Source organism: Vipera ursinii, assembly GCF_947247035.1.
Source record: "Vipera ursinii genome assembly, chromosome: 1".
Taxonomy (NCBI): domain Eukaryota; kingdom Metazoa; phylum Chordata; class Lepidosauria; order Squamata; family Viperidae; genus Vipera; species Vipera ursinii.
The window spans coordinates 304,460,678-304,480,044 of NC_139512.1; the positions used below are offsets into that span (position 1 = coordinate 304,460,678).

A 19,367-nucleotide genomic window follows, 5' to 3' on the forward strand; every position below is an offset into this window, starting at 1 on the left:
CCTGGTTGGGAACCCCTGGCATAGATCCTTGTTAGGCCCTCTGGCTTCCATAGTGTTTATCTCTACCATACAATTGCTAAAGTTCATTTGCTTCAGAGCCCATTTAATTAAAAGGCATATGCTGACGGGACCCTAGAAGTGGGCCTCTGTCGCTGTATAATCCCTCTGGAATGATATTCTCCCAATTTTATGTGGCTCTTACTTGGACTCTATTTAAACAAGTCTTAAAAATCTGACACTCAAGCCTTGGGCTAGGGTGGACCCTTTGTTGAAAGTTTGGTCTTCATTTTATAAAGAACTTTGGCTATGTTGAACTTGAGGGTAGAAATAAATTAAGTCTTTAGATGTTAAAGAGTGGATTCCAGACATTTATTCTCTATCTTTGAAATGTTCTTAAACAGCATTTTGTTTTTATATGGTCTACATTTAATAATGTGTTAAAAGAACTGAGCTTGCTATATATTGAGCAGCTGCCATATAATAAATTGCCAACATTGCTAGTAGTTATTTATATAGTATATGTTATTGTGAGATGCCCAGAGTCAGTTCGAGTTTGGGGTGTGAGTGCCTAAATTGAGTTTAATTAATATTTTTAGCTGGGATTTGTTATATGGATCTTTTTTCTCTTTCTTTTTTCAGTTCATTCTTTTGTTATATTATTGTTGTTGTATTACTTTGCCATTTAATTTTACCTATGAAATATTTTAAAAAATCAATATTCTTTAATTAATTGTTTTGAGTGAATGGAAATGATACATAGAATGAGTCTGTGTAACAGCTTTGCAAACCATTCTCTATGATCGTGGATAGAGAACATAGGATTCAAAGATTTGAATTGAGCTGGAGGCCGGGAATCTTTTGAAGGAATTTAGGTAAATGGAGAGTTCTAAATGTGGAGAAGATAAAGATAGTGAAGCAGAAGAATATGTACAGAAGAGTGTGGAATGTGGAAAGAAAATTGTGGAAATGGAAAACAAGAAAGAATAAGGAAGGGAAATTGAAACCGAAGAAAGAAAGAAAGACATACTTCTGGCGTGCAGCAGAGAAATTGTGAGAACGTGAGATGAGAGAGCCATACAGACAAAAGAATGGACATTTTTTTGTATGAGATTAATATAGAAAGTAAACGGTGAGAAAGCATAAATGGGGCAAGAGGTCTAAAGAAATCAGTAGAAATCAGTGACCTCCTGCATCATTGCCTGTGGTGAATAAAGAAGGGATGGTGTTAGGGAAAAATAAAAGAAAGTTGCTGACATTAGTGAAGAGGAGGTTCAGACTCATGGGTGAGGGAGGCTGTGTGGGAACTGCTGCAGCTACCACTGCTGGCAATTTATTATACAGCAGCTGTTAAATACTGAAGTTCTTCAAAAACATTTGTTAGGAGACCATAGAACCTGGCATGTGTGACTCAACAAGCAGCTGCTTGGCTCCCTCAGAAGACACATCCAGCAAAGTGTTAAATGGGGAATTAAGTGGAAGGCTCCCTGTTTTCCAGAACTGAGGCAAGAACTGAGCAGTGAATTAGAAGGGGCATTAGAGTACAGTGGTATCTGATTGACTGAGGAAGTAGATTTGTTTGTTGGAAAGAAAAAGTACAGAATGGAAGATGGTGAGCTAATTGGAGGTGGTGAGCTAATTGGACTGGAGAAGTTGGTAGTGAATTGGATAAAGTATGTGCTGGAGTTTTTATGCCTCTATAATTTGAGCAGTGTGGATGGACTGGTGTTGGTGTCACGAAACTTCATATGTGGTGATATTAGATTATCATTCCATCCAGAATACTAGTTCTGGAAAAATTTCCCCTTATGTGACCTTGGTGAGAGCAGATCCTGGGTTGGAGAGATAAGGAATTTGTAGAAATACAGGTTGATAGACATTGTCTTCGATTGCAGTGAAGGCTTTTGCATAATCACTTCTATACAAGCTTCAAGCCTTTCCTGTATCGGGTGGCTTTAATTGTTGTCACCCATGCCCTTTCTGCTGGATTGTTGTAGGGTGCTGCCCTTGAAATCATCTGGATGCTTCAGTGGGTGCAATATGCAGCAGCCTGTTTCCTCTTGTAATACTTCTACTGCAGAAACTGTTTCCAAGTACAGTTAAGATGCTGCTTATCATGGATGGGTAGATTCAACTTTGTCAAGGCAGGTAGAGAAATAATGTAAGTGCCATTGCATAGTTGAGTCTGCCCTTCCAGTAAGATCTGGGATTGAGACCTTGTTGTGGATTCTACCAGTGAAGAAATGCTATCTTAAATGACTCTGGGTTAGAATTTTCTCAGCAATGTTTTCTTTACATGGCATAGCTTACTCTGGATAATCAAACTACCCCTTCTTTATTTTTGGAGAACTGTAAAATGTGATTGAGGACAGGTAAAATCATATTGCCCAAATGGTGCTGCATTGGACTGACAGTTTATCATTAATTTGTTTTAATCTACATCAGACATGTCGAACACAAGGCCCGGGGGCCGGATCCGGCCCGCGAAGTGGTTTCATGCGGCCCGTGAAGCCATCCTGGAAACAGTGAGGGAACGGCCCCCACTGCCTTGGCCCTGGCCCAGAGACCCTCAGATCTGTCCCACTCCTGCCCGGGCCCCCATAGGCACCCTTGATGCGAACGATGTAGAGCTGGCCACACCCACCCAGTAGGCCATACGCACTCTAGCCACGCCCACCCAGTAGGCCATGCCCACCCTGGCCATACCCACCCGGCCCCCTGAGGGCAACCGCAATGCTGATGTGGCCCTCAGTGAAATTGAGTTTGACACCCCTGATCTACATAGTTAAAATTGTTTAAAGAAATTAAGAAATTTCTTTAAAATTTTTTTTTAAAATGACAGCTGCCCTCAGGTGACCCTGAGGACATAGATAAACTTCCAAATGGCCTCAGCAACTCTCTAAAAGAATGCAAATGACCAGCTGTCTGGTCCTGCCATTTCCCACCATCTAGTCAGAGCTGAAGAAGCTTCTTGGATGAAAAGCGAAACGTCTTCAAGAAAAACAAAGTCCAGTTGCCTTGTGAAAAAAGCTCCTTTGGGACAACCAGGACCTGGATGACTGAGAATCTCCATAGACAGGTTTACTGTGGACAATATATTCGATTATCATAAGTTCCATAAAAGCATTATGTATTATGGACCAGTATATAATGATGAATATGGGTATGTTGTTGGAAGACCTGGTTGGGACAGAACATCCTGGGCAAGACTTAGATGATTGTTGACAGTTCACACCAACCATGGCACACAGTCAGATATAGTGAACACTGTCGTTATTAACAATAGTCACTTTTGGTGCTACCTAATTATTAAATAAGGCTGCTTCATATGTCGTTATTGATAACGGATGCTTTGGAGAAATTTATAATGGTTTAGATGCCAGTTGGGTGACTTTGGGCCAATCATTCTCACAGGGTTGTTGTGAGGAAAATAGATGTGTTGGATATTTTTGCTGCCTTGAGTTAGTTGTAAAAATAATAAAGGTGGGATACAATTAAATAAAAATAATCCTGTTTAACTGAATGGAGCTTCCTTCCTAAGCAGAGAAATGCATGATTATATTCTAACTAACTAAAAATTAACTTCCAAAGTAGAAATCTGTATCTCAGCTGCATAAATGTTAAAGAGCAGGTAGAAAGCTGATTATACTTGTTTTTCAATAAGATGTGTGTAAATGACTGGGTTTCAGTGCCCTTTAAGGATGCCATGACCTAACTCTTTTGAAAAGCCTTTTATTTTTAAAAGCCAGATTTTTATTGATCTGGAAGTCAAACTGTTAGAGCCAAAAAAAGCTAAGCAAATAACAGGTGGGAAACTATGTATCAAATACCATAAGCTAGTTTGTCTCATTCACAACAGATGTCCTTGAAGTTTCTTTGAGGCTGAACTAAGTAGACATTGTTTCTAATTTTTCTGGTTCATTTTTTATTATGCCTCTAAAGTCATAGTAGTAAGCTTTCCTTGTAGAAGAATAGAACTTGAATGGTGGGCAGTTTATATTAAAAATGCAGAGGGATGTGGTATAGTTTCTTGGCTTAGTACAGTGTTATTTATTTTCTAGATTTGAATCAACATTTTGTTTACACTATCTTAAATTCATGAAAATTTGTCTCTGGAGTTATATTTAAGTTTAATAAATAAATGAATAAAAGCTGATCTATGTACTACTAAAACTCTTGTGTCTGTTTGTAACCTTTAATTGGGCGAAATGGTGCACCGTAGGGCAACAATTTTTGAACCAAGGTACCTCAAATGGGTTAAATTACAGAATGTCAGGACCCATTATTCCTGTCGGAATGAAATTTGGGAAAGTTGTGGCTGCTTCAATGCTGCCATAGACAGCTGTGGTCATTTCCAGCACTCCCTGACAACTTTCCACAAGCAAAGTCTTTGATTGTTGGGAGCTTGCAGGGAGTGTTAAAAATGGGGAAGCAGCAGGAAAGGTTACAAGTTGTTTGGATAGTGTCCCCAACCCATGCAACCTTCTTAATCCTTCTGTGCTTGCACTGCGTTGGCCACTCATACACCTCCATGCACTCTTCCTGATCTGTGTCACCACTCCCGGTGCACCCTCCTGACCCACTTAATACCTTTTAATGTCCTTGTGCTTTTTTCCTGACCTGCAACACACCCTTGCATGTCCTCCCCGCCCCTGCAGTTTCCCATGCACACTTGCATACTTTTTCCAACCTCTTCATTGGGGAGGAAGTGCGGAGGTGTGCAAAAGGCACTATGGGGTGGGGAGTGTGCAGGGGTGCACGGTTGTTAGGTAAGAAAATGTCTCTGAAATGATGACTCAAGGGTCATGGATTTTCTGATATACTGTAAAATTATCGTAATGCTTTATTAAATGGCAGACTTCTTGAAATAAAACATCTGTCTAGAAAATTTTTTTGATTATGATGCTCAGAAAAAAATGACTTTATATAGTTTTTAGGGGTAGTTCTGAAAAATATAATTTCAGCCTTTGATTTTAGATGTAATTATTGATACATCTATTTGAATTTCTTATTTTGATTAAATGGCAACATATTGACCCCTCTGCACAAGCATTTAACAGCTGGTGTGGGGTTGTCCACTACTCCTATAGTGTTTCAAAGTTGTCACTTCATTTGTCCCATATTGGCATGTATGGAAATTTATTGAATTGATTAAGCAAGTATATGTGCTGTTTGTATTGTATTCAGCTTTGCCTGTTATCTTCAGTTGCTAACTGTGTCTCACATTCGGGCCAAAACCTTTTTGGACCAAAGAAGTTGATGGCCAAAGTTGAAGCTGATGTGATATGTCCACATTAATACAGAAGAAAAAAGGAAAATATACATGTTCCTCTGTCTCCAACTTTTGCTAAAGAATGAAGGAAAAATAAATATCAACTAAAGCAGTGGAGAAGGAAAAAATAGGCATTTGGGTAAAGAAACCATCATGGTGGCCAACTTTTAGCCTGTGGTTTGTTTTCTTACCAGTCTTTTTTTATGACTAAATCTATATTTTTAAAGGCTAGTAACTATTAAGAGGGTTATAATTATTTTCTATTAGAGCTGTGAACCTTATTACTTCTTATTCTTATCTGGACTAAGTAATGGTCATATAGGATTAACATGAAGAATAGGTGTTCAGGAACAAATAGGTTATTTAAAAGTTTCTTCCCTAAGAAAAATATAATATAATTATCAAAATAAAGAACTATTTGAGAGGTCCTTGGTGCTCTCTGAGCTTGCTTGTTTTCTTGCAGACATTTCATTACCCAAACTAGGTAATATCAGGATGTTATCTAGTTTGGGTAATTAAACATCTGCAAGAAAACAAGCATGCTCAGAGAGCATCAAGGACCCCCTCATGTCAACCCTGACCTATAAATGTTGTTGTTGTTGTTAGTTGCGAAGTTGTGTCCAACCCATCGCAACCCCATGGACAATGTTCCTCCAGGCCTTCCTGTCCTCTACCATGTTGTCCTTTAAAGAACTATTTATATCATGTGACACAAAATTTAACCAAATAGGACATAAGTTCTTTTCAGTCAAATAAAAGAAATTCTAGAATTGAGTTTGATGAGCTGAGTTGAATGCTATAATAATGTCTTTGTCATAGGATGCTATTTTCATGAAAACATTTCAGATTTATGCTTGTACTCTTTTCTACCCATTTATTTTTCTTTGCCTTAATAGTGAGCAGAGCATCTGCCAAGCACGAGCTGCTGTAATGGTCTACGATGATGCCAATAAGAAGTGGGTACCAGCTGGTGGGTCTACTGGATTTAGCAGAGTTCATATATATCATCATACAGGCAACAATACATTCAGAGTAGTTGGCAGGAAGATTCAGGATCATCAGGTGAGTTATTTAATAATCTTTTTTTACAAATAATAAACATTGTCTTTTTAGTTGATTACAACCAGTGCAAAGAGAAAACGGATGAAAGGGAAGTTTACTGTATTATTCAGACATTAATGATTTCTAAAAAGCCTTGGTGGAACAGTGGGCTAATGCCTCCCTAAGTAACACCAGCTGCCTGCAATTAGTGCAGGTTCGAGTCCCACCAGGCTCAAGGTTGACTCAGCCTTCCATCCTTCCGAGGAAGGTAAAATGAGGACCCAGATTGTTGGGGGCAATAAGCTGACTTTGTAAAAATGCCGCTTGGCCCCCCCAAAAGCCCTAATAAGCAGGCATATACATAGAATGAAGGCTATTGCTAAGCACATTGATTTGTGCTTCTTAGATTGTAAGCCGCCCTGAGTCTTCGGAGAAGGGCGGGATATAAATGGGATTAAAAATAAATAAATTAGGAAACCAATTAAAATTTGTTATATTGATCAGATAATATTAACTGAAGTAAGTGGCTGAGTGTTGGAAAAGTAGTGGCTGAGTGTTGGAAAAGTAGAATATAAGGAATATTATAGGATTGGTTGGGACCAATATTTCATGTACTGATTTATCCAAGGTATTTTTTTGGTCTCCATCTTCTACTTAGAAATGTTCCTTTTGATTAAAAAAACAACAGATTGTTTTGTTTAAAGACTTTTTCATCCTTCCATTAATAAATTAGTTTTGATAATTTATTTATGCTCTCAGGGTTATTTCAATACTGTAGATCTTACTGAAAATATTCTTGCCTCCATAAATAAGAGGATGTATGTTTCCAGAACTGAATTGTTATTGGGGTACAATTTTAGTTTTATATTTATTTCATGGGGAAATCAGAGACTCTGAAAGTTAATATTATAATAATTTATATAATTATATTTGCTATGGCAGATTATGGATCTGAACAAGGGCCTGATTGCTTGCCTAATTGCTCTGGGCTCTGTACAATAGGACAAGGAAGGGAGCTCCATTTGGGGACACTGCTATGTTCACTGTTTCCTCAGGTATACCAGTTTCCCTCATTGCATACCACTTTACCTCATAGGATTTGGTTTTGATTCTGTGCATAACTCAATCTCAGATCCTGAAGTTGAAACTCAAATACTTTGGCCACCTAATGAGAAGGAAGGACTCACCGGAGAAGAACCTAATGCTGGGAAAGATTGAGGGCAAGAGAAGAAGGGAACGACAGAGAATGAGGTGGCTGGATGGAGTCACTGAAGCAGTAGGCGTGAGCTTAAATGGACTCCAGAAGATGGTAGAGGACAGGAAGGCCTGGAGGAACGTTGTCCATAGGGTCGCGATGGGTCGGACATGACTTCGCAACTAACAACAACAATAACTCAATCTAGATGGCTCTTGATCAAAAGCCATCAGTCTTTCAGAATACATGCACCCATACCCAGGATTTGTCTCTAGCCATCATTATGCACACTACCAATGTTCCTGCCAGAGAAGAATTGTAGGCCCCAGCTTAAAGCTTCAGATTATGTTTCTGATTTTGATATTCCCTCATATCATTCATGAACAGCCTGGTTTTTCCCCCCTAAATTAAAAAAAAAATGTGGCTTCTGCCATTTATTTTATGGAGTTATCATGCTATCTTCTGGGCTAAGCTCACCCCAAATCACCCTGTCATTTCTAAGGCATCTCCCATGTTACACCATACTTTTATCTTCTTTTCTAGTATTTTAAAATACAGGCTCTGAACTTGCCATTACCATCCTACCTCTTATTTTTTAGGATAGTATTAACTACATCTGTCCTTTCCCTCTTGCAGAATGTGATTCATATCCATAGACTTGCAGGATGATACATTAATATACCTATGGTATTTATCTTTAGTCTTTCACTGGTTTATCGTAATAGATCCATTTATCTATCTTTTGTTTTACTATTTGTCATTTCTGAGGCAAGAGGTTTTTTCCCCTAAATGCATGACATACATTCTGTTTCTCTGCTTCCTTGGTATCATTTTATTCCCTTATCTAGATAACAGGCTTTTACTGTCTATTCTCATACTGATCTGTTACTTAGCTTACGTATTTCTCTTTGTATAGCATGTTAGCCTCCAGATTAATTATGAGAACTCTTCCATTGTTCTCTTGCAGTTTATGTAGTTCACAGGCACAATATACCACTAGAGGAGATGTTTTCCTACTGTTGCTGCAATTCCATTTACCTCAAGCTTTTCTACATACCGTTTTCCCCCAAAAATACGACCTAGACATAAGACCTAGCTTATTTTGGGGGGGGGGTTGGGCTAATATAAGACCTACACCAAAATGTAAGCCCTACTTAACCCCACCCACTCTGTCGCACTGTAGTTTTTTTTGGCAGGCCTCCCCCTGCCTTACCTGCTGCCTGTGCCACTGCTGCGAGTTCAATTTTGCGGCTCAGCTAAATTGTTCAGCTGCGGTGGGCTGCAGTTCCCATCAGCTTCAGGAAACCTTAGGTCAGGCTTCTCGCAGCTGAAGCAATCTGGCTTGCCCAGGGTCAGGTCGGCTGTCGTGGGAGGTGTGACCTGTCCCCATCCTCCAGCTCTACTGCACATGCAGGATGAGCCTCCCACGATGGCCAACCTGACCCTTGGCAAGCCGGATTGCTTACAGGGAGAGGCTGCGCATTGCAGGAGGACAACTGCAAAGGGCACGCCCAGATCCCTGAAGCTCCTGGAGGCTCCAAGTGCTGCTCTTCGTGCCACTCAGTTTCCCACCCATCCCTGCCAGGCTGATATGGTGGGCAGGACTGCCTTCCTTCTTCCCCGCTGCTGCATTGGCAGCTGACGCTGTCCTCTTGAGAGGCGGCGAGGCGATTGGACGGCAGCCACACTGCGAATAGGGATAGACCATCCCCCCCAAAGCACCACTGAAAACAGTGAAGCAAACACACAGAGAGACGTGGGACCAAAAACAGCGGCGTGAAAAGGGCGCATATGGATCCCTGCAGCTTCTAGAGGCTCCGAGCACAGCCCTGGGGCGGCCATGCTGGGCGGTGGCGGGAAGGGTGCCAGAGGCTCAGGGAGGGAAGGTGGTGAAGTGGGTGGTGGCGCGCACGTGCCCTTCTTGTGCCAGGCCAGCCCCTGCAGCCCTGGGGTGGCTGTGCTGGGCAACGGTGGGAAGGACGCCGAGATCTGGGTGACCAGGCTGGAGGCTCAGGGAGGGAGGATGGTGAAGCAGCCAGGCATCCTGCTGTCAGCATCCATCAATTCAATTCAAACTTTGTGAGATCTTTTTTTTTTCACGAGAAGTTGGAATTGTTTGAATTGACCTTTTCCCCCCCCCCAACAAATTTCTTTTGTTTTCCTGCATGCGACGGCAGCAGATCATGAAGGAGAAATGGTACGGGCGTGGGAGTCAGGTGAGAAAAGGGATGGGTGCTGACAGCAGGACACCCCCCCCGTTTTACCACCCTCCCTCCCCGAGCCTCTGGTCCTTCACCTGCCGCTTTGTTTGGCCTGGCCACTCCCACCTCAGCACCCTTCCCACTGCTGTCCAGCACGGCCAGCCCGGGGCTGCAAGGGCTGGCCTGGCACAGGAAGGGCACACACTCTGTCCTGCCCCGCTCTGGTACCATACATGTTCTGCCACCACGCTCTCGTTGATGTGTTGCTTCTCCACCCCATGCACAGGCCCTGCCCCACCCTCACTCGTGATCCACCAGTACCGGCAAAAAGTAAGCCCTCCCCAAAAGTAAATCCTAGTGCTTACTTCAGAACCCAAAAGAAAGTAAGACCAGGTCTTACTTTTGGGGAAACACAGTAACATCTCCCTAAAAAAAATAAAACACTGTTTTGGATGTCAGTTGCAATCTATATGGTAGTGTCGTTTGGTCATTTTGCTTATGTTTAAATATGGCATCTCTGTTTTTCTTTGGACACAGATATAATATAGCTCCTCCTTTAGGTTCTACTCTCGTTCAAGGAATCCAGTTGATGGCTGGTTTCAGTCTTATTTGTTTGTTCTATTTCAACATTTCTGAACCATCCCATCTCCCTCCTATAGAGACCCTGGATGGTGTACATTAACCAACAAAATATAAAACAGTATATAAAAATTAAAATGTTAAAAGTAAAAATTTTAGAACTAAATTTTTAAAAAATTGTAAATTTTTAAGAAGACAAGAATTGTTGTTGTTAGCTGCAAAGTCATGTCTGACCCATCGCGACCCTATGGACAATGTTCCTCCAGGCCTTCCTGTCCTCTACCATCTTCTGGAGTCCATTAAAGCTCACTCCTACTGCTTCAGTGATTCCATCCAGCCACCTCATTCTTTGTCATCCCCTTCTTCTCTTGCCCTCAATCTTTCCCAGCATGAGGCTCTTGTCCAGTGAGTCCTTCCTTCTCATTAGGTGGCCAAAGTATTTGAGTTTTAGCTTCAGGATCTGGCCTTCTAAAGAGCAGTCAGGGTTGATCTCCTCTAGGACTGACCGGTTTGATCGCCTTGCAGTCCAAGGGACTCTCAGGAGTCTTCTCCAGCACCATAGTTCAAAGGCCTCAATTCTTTGGCGCTCAGCCTTTCTTATGGTACAGCTTTCACTGCCATACATTGCAACTGGGAAGACCATAACCTTGACTATACGCACTTTTGTTGACAGGGTGATGTCTCTGCTTTTTAGTGTGCTGTCTAGATTTGCCATGGCTTTCCTCCCCAGGAGCAAGCGTCTTTTAATTTCTTGGCTACAGTCCCCATCTGCAGTGATCTTGGAGCCCAGGAAAATAAAATCTGTCACTACCTCCATTTCTTCCCCATCTATTTGCCAGGAATTGAGAGGGCTGGATGCCATGATCTTGGTTTTCTTAATGTTAAGTTTCAACCCAAGTTTTGCACTCTCCTTCTTCACACGTAACACGAGGCTCTTTAGTTCTTCTTCACTTTCTGCCATTAGAGTGGTATCATCTGCATATCTTAGGTTGTTGATATTTCTTCCGGCAATCTTAATTCCACCTTTTGATTCATCTAGCCCTGCCTTTCTCATGATGTGCTCTGCATATAAGTTAAATAGGCAGGATGACAGTATACAGTATACACCCTTGCCGGACTCCTTTCCCAATTTTGAACCAATCAGTGGTTCCGTGTCCAGTTCTCACTGTTGCTTCTTGGCCCACATATAGGTTTCTCAAGAGACAAATAAGATGGTCTGGTACTCCCATCTCTTTAAGAACTTGCCACAATTTGTTATGATCCACACAATCAAAGGCTTTAGCATAGTCAATGAAGCAAAAGTAGATGTTTTTCTGGAACTCTCTAGCTTTCTCCACGATCCAGTGTATCTTGGCAATTTGATCTCTAGTTCCTCTGCCTCTTCGAAATCCTGCCTGCACTTCTGGTAGTTCTCGATCCACATACTGCTGAAGTCTAGCTTGTAGGATTTTAAGCATAACTTTACTAGCATGTGAAATGAGTGCAATGGTGCGATAGTTTGAACATTACAAACTGCTAAGTTTGTAAGCCGCCCTGAGTCTTCGGAGAAGGGCGGGATATAAATGGAATTAAATAAAAAAATTCTTTGGCACTGCCTTTCTTTGGAATTGGAATGTAAACTGACCTTTTCCAATCCTGTGGCCACTGTTGAGTTTTCCAAATTTGCTGGCAAATTGAGTGTAGCACTTTTACTGCATCATCTTTTAAGATTTTGAATAGCTCAGCTGGAATACTGTCACCTCTACTAGCTTTGTTGTTGCTCAGTTTTTCTAAGGCCAACTTCACTTCACATTCTAGGATGTCTGGCTCGAGGTCAGTGACCACCTCATTGTGATTATCAGGGACGTTAAGCTCATTCTTGTATAGTTCTTCTGTGTAATTTTGCCATCTCTTCTTAATCTCTTCTGCCTCTGTTAGGTCCCTGTCATTTTGGTCCTTTATCATGCCCATTTTTGCATGAAACGTTCCCTTCATCTCTCCAATTTTCTTGAAAAGATCTCTGGTCCTCCCTATTCTATTGTTTTCTTCTATTTCTTTGCACTGTTCATTTAAGAAGGCATTCTTATCTCTTCTACCTATTCTTTGGAATTCTGCATTTAATTGGGCGTATCTTTCTTTTTCTCCCTTGCCTTTTGCTTCCCTCCTTTCCTGAGCTATTTGAAAAGCTTCCTCAGACAGCCATTTTGCTTTCTTGCATTTCTTTTTCTTTGGGATGGTTTTAGTTGCTACCTCTTGTACAATGTTGCGAACCTCTGTCCATAGTTCTTCAGGCACTCTGTCTATCAGATCTAATTCCTTAAATCTATTTGTCACCTCTACTGTATATTCAACAGGGATATGATTTAATTCATACTTAAACCCTGATAAAAATTAGCTGACAAAGGCAAAGAGCAGGGTGTCATGGCACCAACCAACCCTACAACTCTGTGGTACTTTGGGGTCCCCACACACGGCCACAGAGCCATGTTTAAACTCCCTTTCGGAAGGCCAGGAGAGTGGGGCCCCATCTCAAATATTCCATTGAGTGTGGGCAGAGGCAGAGAAGGCTCTCTTTCTTGTGTAATTGAAGGGGTCTGCAACATGCCTTTTCCAACTGACCCAATGGGACAGGCCAATGTGATGGGACAAAGCTGGTTCCAGAGATAGACTGGCTCCATACCATGTAGGACTTTATAGATCATAACCAATAACTTGAATTGGACCTGGAAGTCTTCCTGGAAATGTTTCCTTCATGTCTATCAAACTTTTCCCTGGAAACTGGATTTGAAACAATTCTGCCTAAACTATTAAGGAGATGGACAGTTCTATGTTTTGGTTGAAACTCAGTTGTCATCTTGTTTTGGCAGTGGCCACATCTGATATCCGTATGAGAATTAAGTCTCATGATGCCTCTCTTTCCAAGATTTATTGTCAATGCTGATACATCTTGGTTTATAAAAGTAGTTGAGTCATCTGCATCCAAAACACTTAGTCCAGGACAACAATAAACAAAAAAACTTGAGTTCAGTGCAGCTTGGAAGGTATTCTTAGACGTTCAAAACTAACTTCTGAGAGGTTGAGGTTGTATCAGATAAACTCGCGGTAATGTGGTACAAAAATAAGGTGGTACAAAGTGCACCCCTAGTTTGCAGCATATGTTACAGATTTAATATTGGTACATTTGTCATTTCATTTTCATCCTGGAAAACTATATGCCTAGAAGCAACAAGAACCAGCTCAGACAAATCTGAATGGCTACTTATAAATAGAAACTACATCCATAAGCAATGGCTTTCGTTAAGTCCCACTAAGGAAAACTCAAGTCTTATTTTTTGCATAATGGGAGATAGGCAATGTCTAACCTTTTGCAGCTAGGCGGTTTCCAAGTCTCTTGCTAAAGCTTTCCTTTTGGGATGTTCATTAAATGTTCCTGCCCATTCTCCAGTCTCCATTAATATCAACAGAGAAACTGATTTCAAATGAATTGCCTTGTTGTGATTAAAAAAAGCAAAGCACTGAAAGATGAACCAAAGCAATGGAGATCCCAAATGAAGTTGTTTATATTTCAAAATAATAATTTATTGGGCTTCTAGATAACCAGATTGTGAGCCCCAAGTGCAGGTTTCCAAAGTATTATATAGTACAAGATACATTATCACTTATGAATAATTATATTTTCATAGATAAGATGTATATATTAGTAATAAAATAATCACTAAATCCAAACCTTGAAGCTGGGGCCTTAGTTTTGCTATTACCCTTTCACTATTATAAGTATTATAAGATAACCAATTTTGCATTACCCTTTGTCTTACATTTTTACGCCTTGTTTTCTGGCTGCTTCTATCTTTGAGGTCACATCACATTCTGACCAAATTAAATTACAATACCTGTGGTCCTCGGAGCTGTGATGATTTTTAAATCACATTCCTAATCTATTTATATACTGAACTGTTGTAAGTTACACTCTCATGGAAAAGTGCTTTTGTAGTTTAAGATTTTTGTTATGTTCTCTGTACAATATCAGTGGATACAGGTACTCCTTGACTTACGACTATTTGTTTAATGACAGTGCTAAAAAATGTGACAACTGACCATTGGACTTATGATGGTAGCAGTGTCCCTGTAGTCACAGGATCAAAATCAGGATCCTTGCTAACTGGCATGTATTTACACAGCTGCAGTCTTCTGGGGTCATGTGATCATCATTTATGACCTTCGCAGGGGATATTCAACCAGCAAAATCATTTGGAGTCAAATTCACTTAACAGTCTGCTTAACAATCATTGCAAAAGAGGTCATAAAATTGGAAGCTACTCACTTAACGACTACATTGCTTAGAATCTCAGTTATGGTCCTAAGATAAGGGCTACTTACTCATTCAGAATAAGCTAAGGAAAGCTGTAAGAGTTAAGTTCCCCCCACTGGGACCCAATCTCCTGTTCATTTCTTTAAGTTTGAAAATGCTACTACCAATATTATTTGATATTATTATTATTCTCAGTTTAAATATCAGAGCAATTATTTTTTAAAAAATGGTTCTTTGGTTGTTAAATTTGCCATGTCTGAGTCTCTGGCATGTCCTCTATGCTCACTGAGTACTCTAGGGTAGTGATCATTGGATACGCAACAATTATGGGAACAAGTGTCTTCCCTTAAGTGAATGCTGCATTGTATACTTTGTGCTTAAGTAAGAGACATATTAGGGACGCGGTGGCTCAGTGGGTTAGGATGCTGAGCTTGTCGATCAGAAGGTCGGCAGTTTGGCGGGTCGAATCCCGAGTGCCGCATAACAGTGAGCGCCTGTTACTCGTCCCAGCTTCTGCCAACCTAGCAGTTCGAAAGCACGTAAAAATGCAAGTAGAAAAATAGGGACCACTAGGGTGGGAAGGTAACAGCGCTCCGTGCGCCTTTGGCATCTAGTCATGCTGGCCACATGACCACGGAGACGTCCTCGGACAAGTGCTGGCTCTTCGGCTTTGGAACAGAGATGAGCACCGCCCCCTAGAGTTGGAAACGACTAGCACGCATGTGCGGGGGAACCTTTACCTTTACCTTAAGAGACATATTAATAATAATTTGGATAAAGCATTAGCCCATATTGCTTTAACTTAATCCAGCAAATCCAAGGAACTGCTTATTACAGCTGGGACCATAGATTCGAGATCAAGTTCTGGAGACAGCATATATTATACTAGACAGGGCCAGCCTTTTATGAAGAAATCTTCACACCTTTATTGCACAATGGAACCAAGTGCTAAAATATGTGTTGCTGAAGTATTGGATCTCCCTATATGTTTTTGGTTTCTAATCATTGCACAATAGCATCATGTCTCAAACTTCCCTTCTTAATATATTGGTATTGTATCTGTGGATTTTTGTATTCAGAAAGGTTTAAGATTCTCTAACCAGTAGGGTGAGGTCAAGACGAAAAAGGAGTCTTGATTTAGTTTCAGAATCCTCATATGTGATCTCTGCTTCTTTATGCCTATGTCAGAGATTAGTACACTCTGCCTCCTACAGATTCAAAGCAGATTCTCTAAGTAAATACAGTGCATCCAGAAAATATTCAGACCCCCTTCACTTTTGTCAATTTTGTTATGCTCCAGCCTGATTCTACAATTGTTGAAATTCATTTTTTTCTCAGTACCCCATAATGACAAAGTAAAAACAAAATTTTAGAATTGTCTGTAAAGAAAAAAAAACTGAAATATCACTTTGAAGGAAGTAGTGATATGGATGCACCACCTGCTTTGAAGGAAATGGTGATGTGCCCCCTTCTCAAGAGGCCATCCATGGCCCCTAATGGTTTTAGACAATTTTTGTCCAGTTTCCAACCTTCCCTTTTTAGGAAAAGCTGAGAAGCTGTTTGGTGCTTAGTTACAGATAGCCCTGGATGAAGCATATTATTTGGATCCTGTCTAGGCTGGATTCAGGCTGAGGTACACTACTACGTTAGCACTGGTTGGCACTTTCAGATTGGAGGTTTTAAGACAGAGATAGTGTAATTGTAACTCTCCTTGATCTCTCAGCAGTTTTCAGTTCCATAAACCGTAGTATCCTTCTGAGCTGGCTTCAGGGACTGGAAGTGGAAGATGCTGTTTTTCTCCTTTCACCACAGCCACTTTCATTCAGTGTTGGTGGGACAAGAAGAGTTTGAACCCTAGGCCCTGCAATGTAGGGTGTCTGAGGGCTTGGGCTTCTCGCCTCTCCTCTTCAGCATCCACATAAAACAGTGAGGTGAGATCACCTGCCAGCATACAATGCTGTTATACTACCCCTGATTGCAATCACGCTACTGAACAAATGCCTGGAGGTTAGGAGGATCTGGATGGGAAGAACAAACTTCGATTCAACCCTGGCAAGACGGAGTGCCTTTTTGCCCTGTTGAGGTCTAATTATATGCCATCTTCTACTCTGAATGGGAGTTCCCTGGATAGAGCTGGTGTGCAGATTGGAGGTGCTGCTATACTCGCATATATGCAATATAATGCAAATATTAAATTAAATTATTAAATTAAATATACTGCTTGATGAGCAGGTGGCAGCTGTGGCTAGGGAATTTTTAGCCCACGTTTGCCTTGTCTACCAATTGTGTCCTTTTCCTGGACTGGAAACAGTTCAATTGTGATAGTCACTTCCTGTTGGATTCCAGCAATACGCTGTACGTGGGGCTGCTCATGAAGACCACTTGAAAGTTACAACTGGTTCAGAATGCAGTGATGCATGCTGTGTCGGGTGCCCCTTGGTTTGCCCATATTATATCCCTGTTGTGCGCTTACTCCCAGTTTCTTTCCAGGTACAATTCAAGGTGCTGGTTATCACCTTAGAAGTACTTCATATCACGAGACCAGGCTATCTGAGGGTATCTGTCCATCTCACCAGAGTGGAGAGGGTAGGCATGCTCCAGGTTCCTTCCCTTAAACATTGCCACTTGCAGGTCGTTGGAAGTGTGCCTGGCCCTACCCTTTAGAACATCCTCCCTCTTCACATTTGACAAGCTCCTGCCCCTTTAACATTTCCAAATGTTAGGTATTTTTGAACTTTTCTTGGCTATACCAGTACCAACAAAAAGGATACTTCAAAAGCCCGCATAAGAATAGAAGTTCACACAGATGTTCAGTTGACATAGAAAAAATGGGATTTTTCAAGACACTGAGTTATCAGATTGATTTTTTTAAAAAGTGCTGTCAGATTGGTATTTGATTTTTTGGGATGACATAGATCTTTTTCAGAGTGATCTGTCTTTACCTCCTCAAAAGTGCACTTCTCATCCACCTTGCTGCTATTTATTCTCTTGTCTTTCCTTCTAACATGCTCTGCATTTTAGTTTTCTCAAGAGAGCTGGGTCTTTGCATAATATGCCCCCCAATACTAATAATAATAATTTGCAGATTCAAATTATCCTACTTTGGATGCATTATAAAAAAAATCAAGGTCTCTGGAGAAGGTTCTAATTCTGGGAAAGATGGAAAGAAAGAGAAGAGGACATCTAGGATTAAGGTGGTGATGAGTGCATCATTGTCAAATCTGAAGGACTAGGATAGGAACAGATTGCCAGGGAAAAACTTTATCTGTATGGTTGCTAATTGTGACCCCCACAATGGCATATAGTCAGATGATTTGAATCTGGTTATTTCTATTTTGAGTGCAATAATTAGTTTATTTTGCTGTCCCTTGTATAGATTTTTCCCAAGACCAAAGTTCTTCTATCCTGCTTCTTCAAAGTTCAGTTTTTGTTTCCATAAAGTGGCACAGGGAAAACCATTATTGATATGATCCTAGTTGTTGTATCCATGTCATCTGGATATCATTTGCAAACCTTTCTTTGCATTTGCCAAATGCAAGTTTGTGATGTATTTGTTTTTTTCCATAAATGTTTTATTTTATTCAGAAAGTTAGAATACAAACTCCAAAGAAAAAAGAAATCTTACAAAAACAAAGCAAAACATTAAAATGTGCATTAGAAAAGAAAAAAGACAAAGACGCATATACATAAATTGTCTACCCAGTTGAATACTGATAAATATATTGCAGCAATAATAATTTCCTCTCTTGTGAAGCAGGTCCACAGTTTATAAACTTCTAAAAATCTGTTTGCAACCAATTTGACCAGTTAGCTATCTACTGTATATACAAAGGGTAGTTAACAGGTAACCTTCAAAACTCTGTTAACAATCTATTATTGTATTTAAATTGTAAGGGGTCTACAATGGTTTCTTATCTACCACAAATCACAATCCTTATCTCTGATCCATCCAGTACAAAATATCCTTGTTTGATTCTTAATAATAAAAAATTTTTTCCTTAAGATTTTGGTTGGTATCTTTTCCAACAATTGCATCTCATTCCCCAGTCATAAGTCTCTATTATGGTATTAAGTATCTCCACAGCATTTGTTGTTCAGAAAAGCTTCTTGTAAATAAAAACACAGCATCTCGTCAATTGGTTTCTGATTAAATATAATAAATCCACTATCCAAACTCCAGCCATCTACTTAAGAAAGCTCAGTGCATCACTGATCAGTTCTATCATCTCTGATTTTTTTGTATGCAAAAGATCTGTAATCTTTCAGCCTTCTTCTCCAAGCCTGCAGTTCTCAAACCAGCCTCTTTTTCCTTCACAGCTCCCAACAAAAGATTAGGTTCCAGTATATTTGATTGTGAATTTAGTTCAGCTGCTGTTATTTGTATTTGGGTGTTGTCTTGAGATTGATTTAAAGCCTTTGTTAATTTATCAAACTTTTTATCTTGTAAGTTAAAAAGCATTTTTCCAAAGGCTTCCCAAAGGGCTTTATCTCTTTTTGTAGACATTGTAAATATATAATGTCTAGTATTCAAATCCTTGATTTATTGTTTACATTTTAATATAGTCCAAAACTCTTTTGTAGTTGAGCTTTCATGATAAAAGCATAAACTGTTTAATTCTCAAGGACAAGAGAAATAAATGTAACATAACAGAATGACCACAGAGAAAAATTGAGATAAAATTTCCTACAATAAAAAGTAGTTTAAAAAAGGAAATTTCCCATCAGAAGTTTTTTAAAAATCAGTTTTTAAAAACTAGTACAATACATAACTTCTTGTAGTAAAAATGCAGTATA

General features: G+C 40.2%; 1 protein-coding gene across 3 annotated transcripts in view; it reads left to right on the top strand.

Annotated features, from left to right (window-relative positions):
• ENAH (ENAH actin regulator) overlaps positions 1-19,367 on the top strand; it is an 81,724-nt gene that overhangs the window by 16,149 nt on the left and 46,208 nt on the right. For all 3 annotated transcript variants that reach the window (XM_083374243.1, XM_083374244.1, XM_083374245.1), the window contains exon 2: positions 6,166-6,331. In XM_083374243.1, coding sequence (XP_083230369.1) covers positions 6,166-6,331 — 166 coding nt within the window. The remainder of the gene's footprint in view (positions 1-6,165; positions 6,332-19,367) is intronic.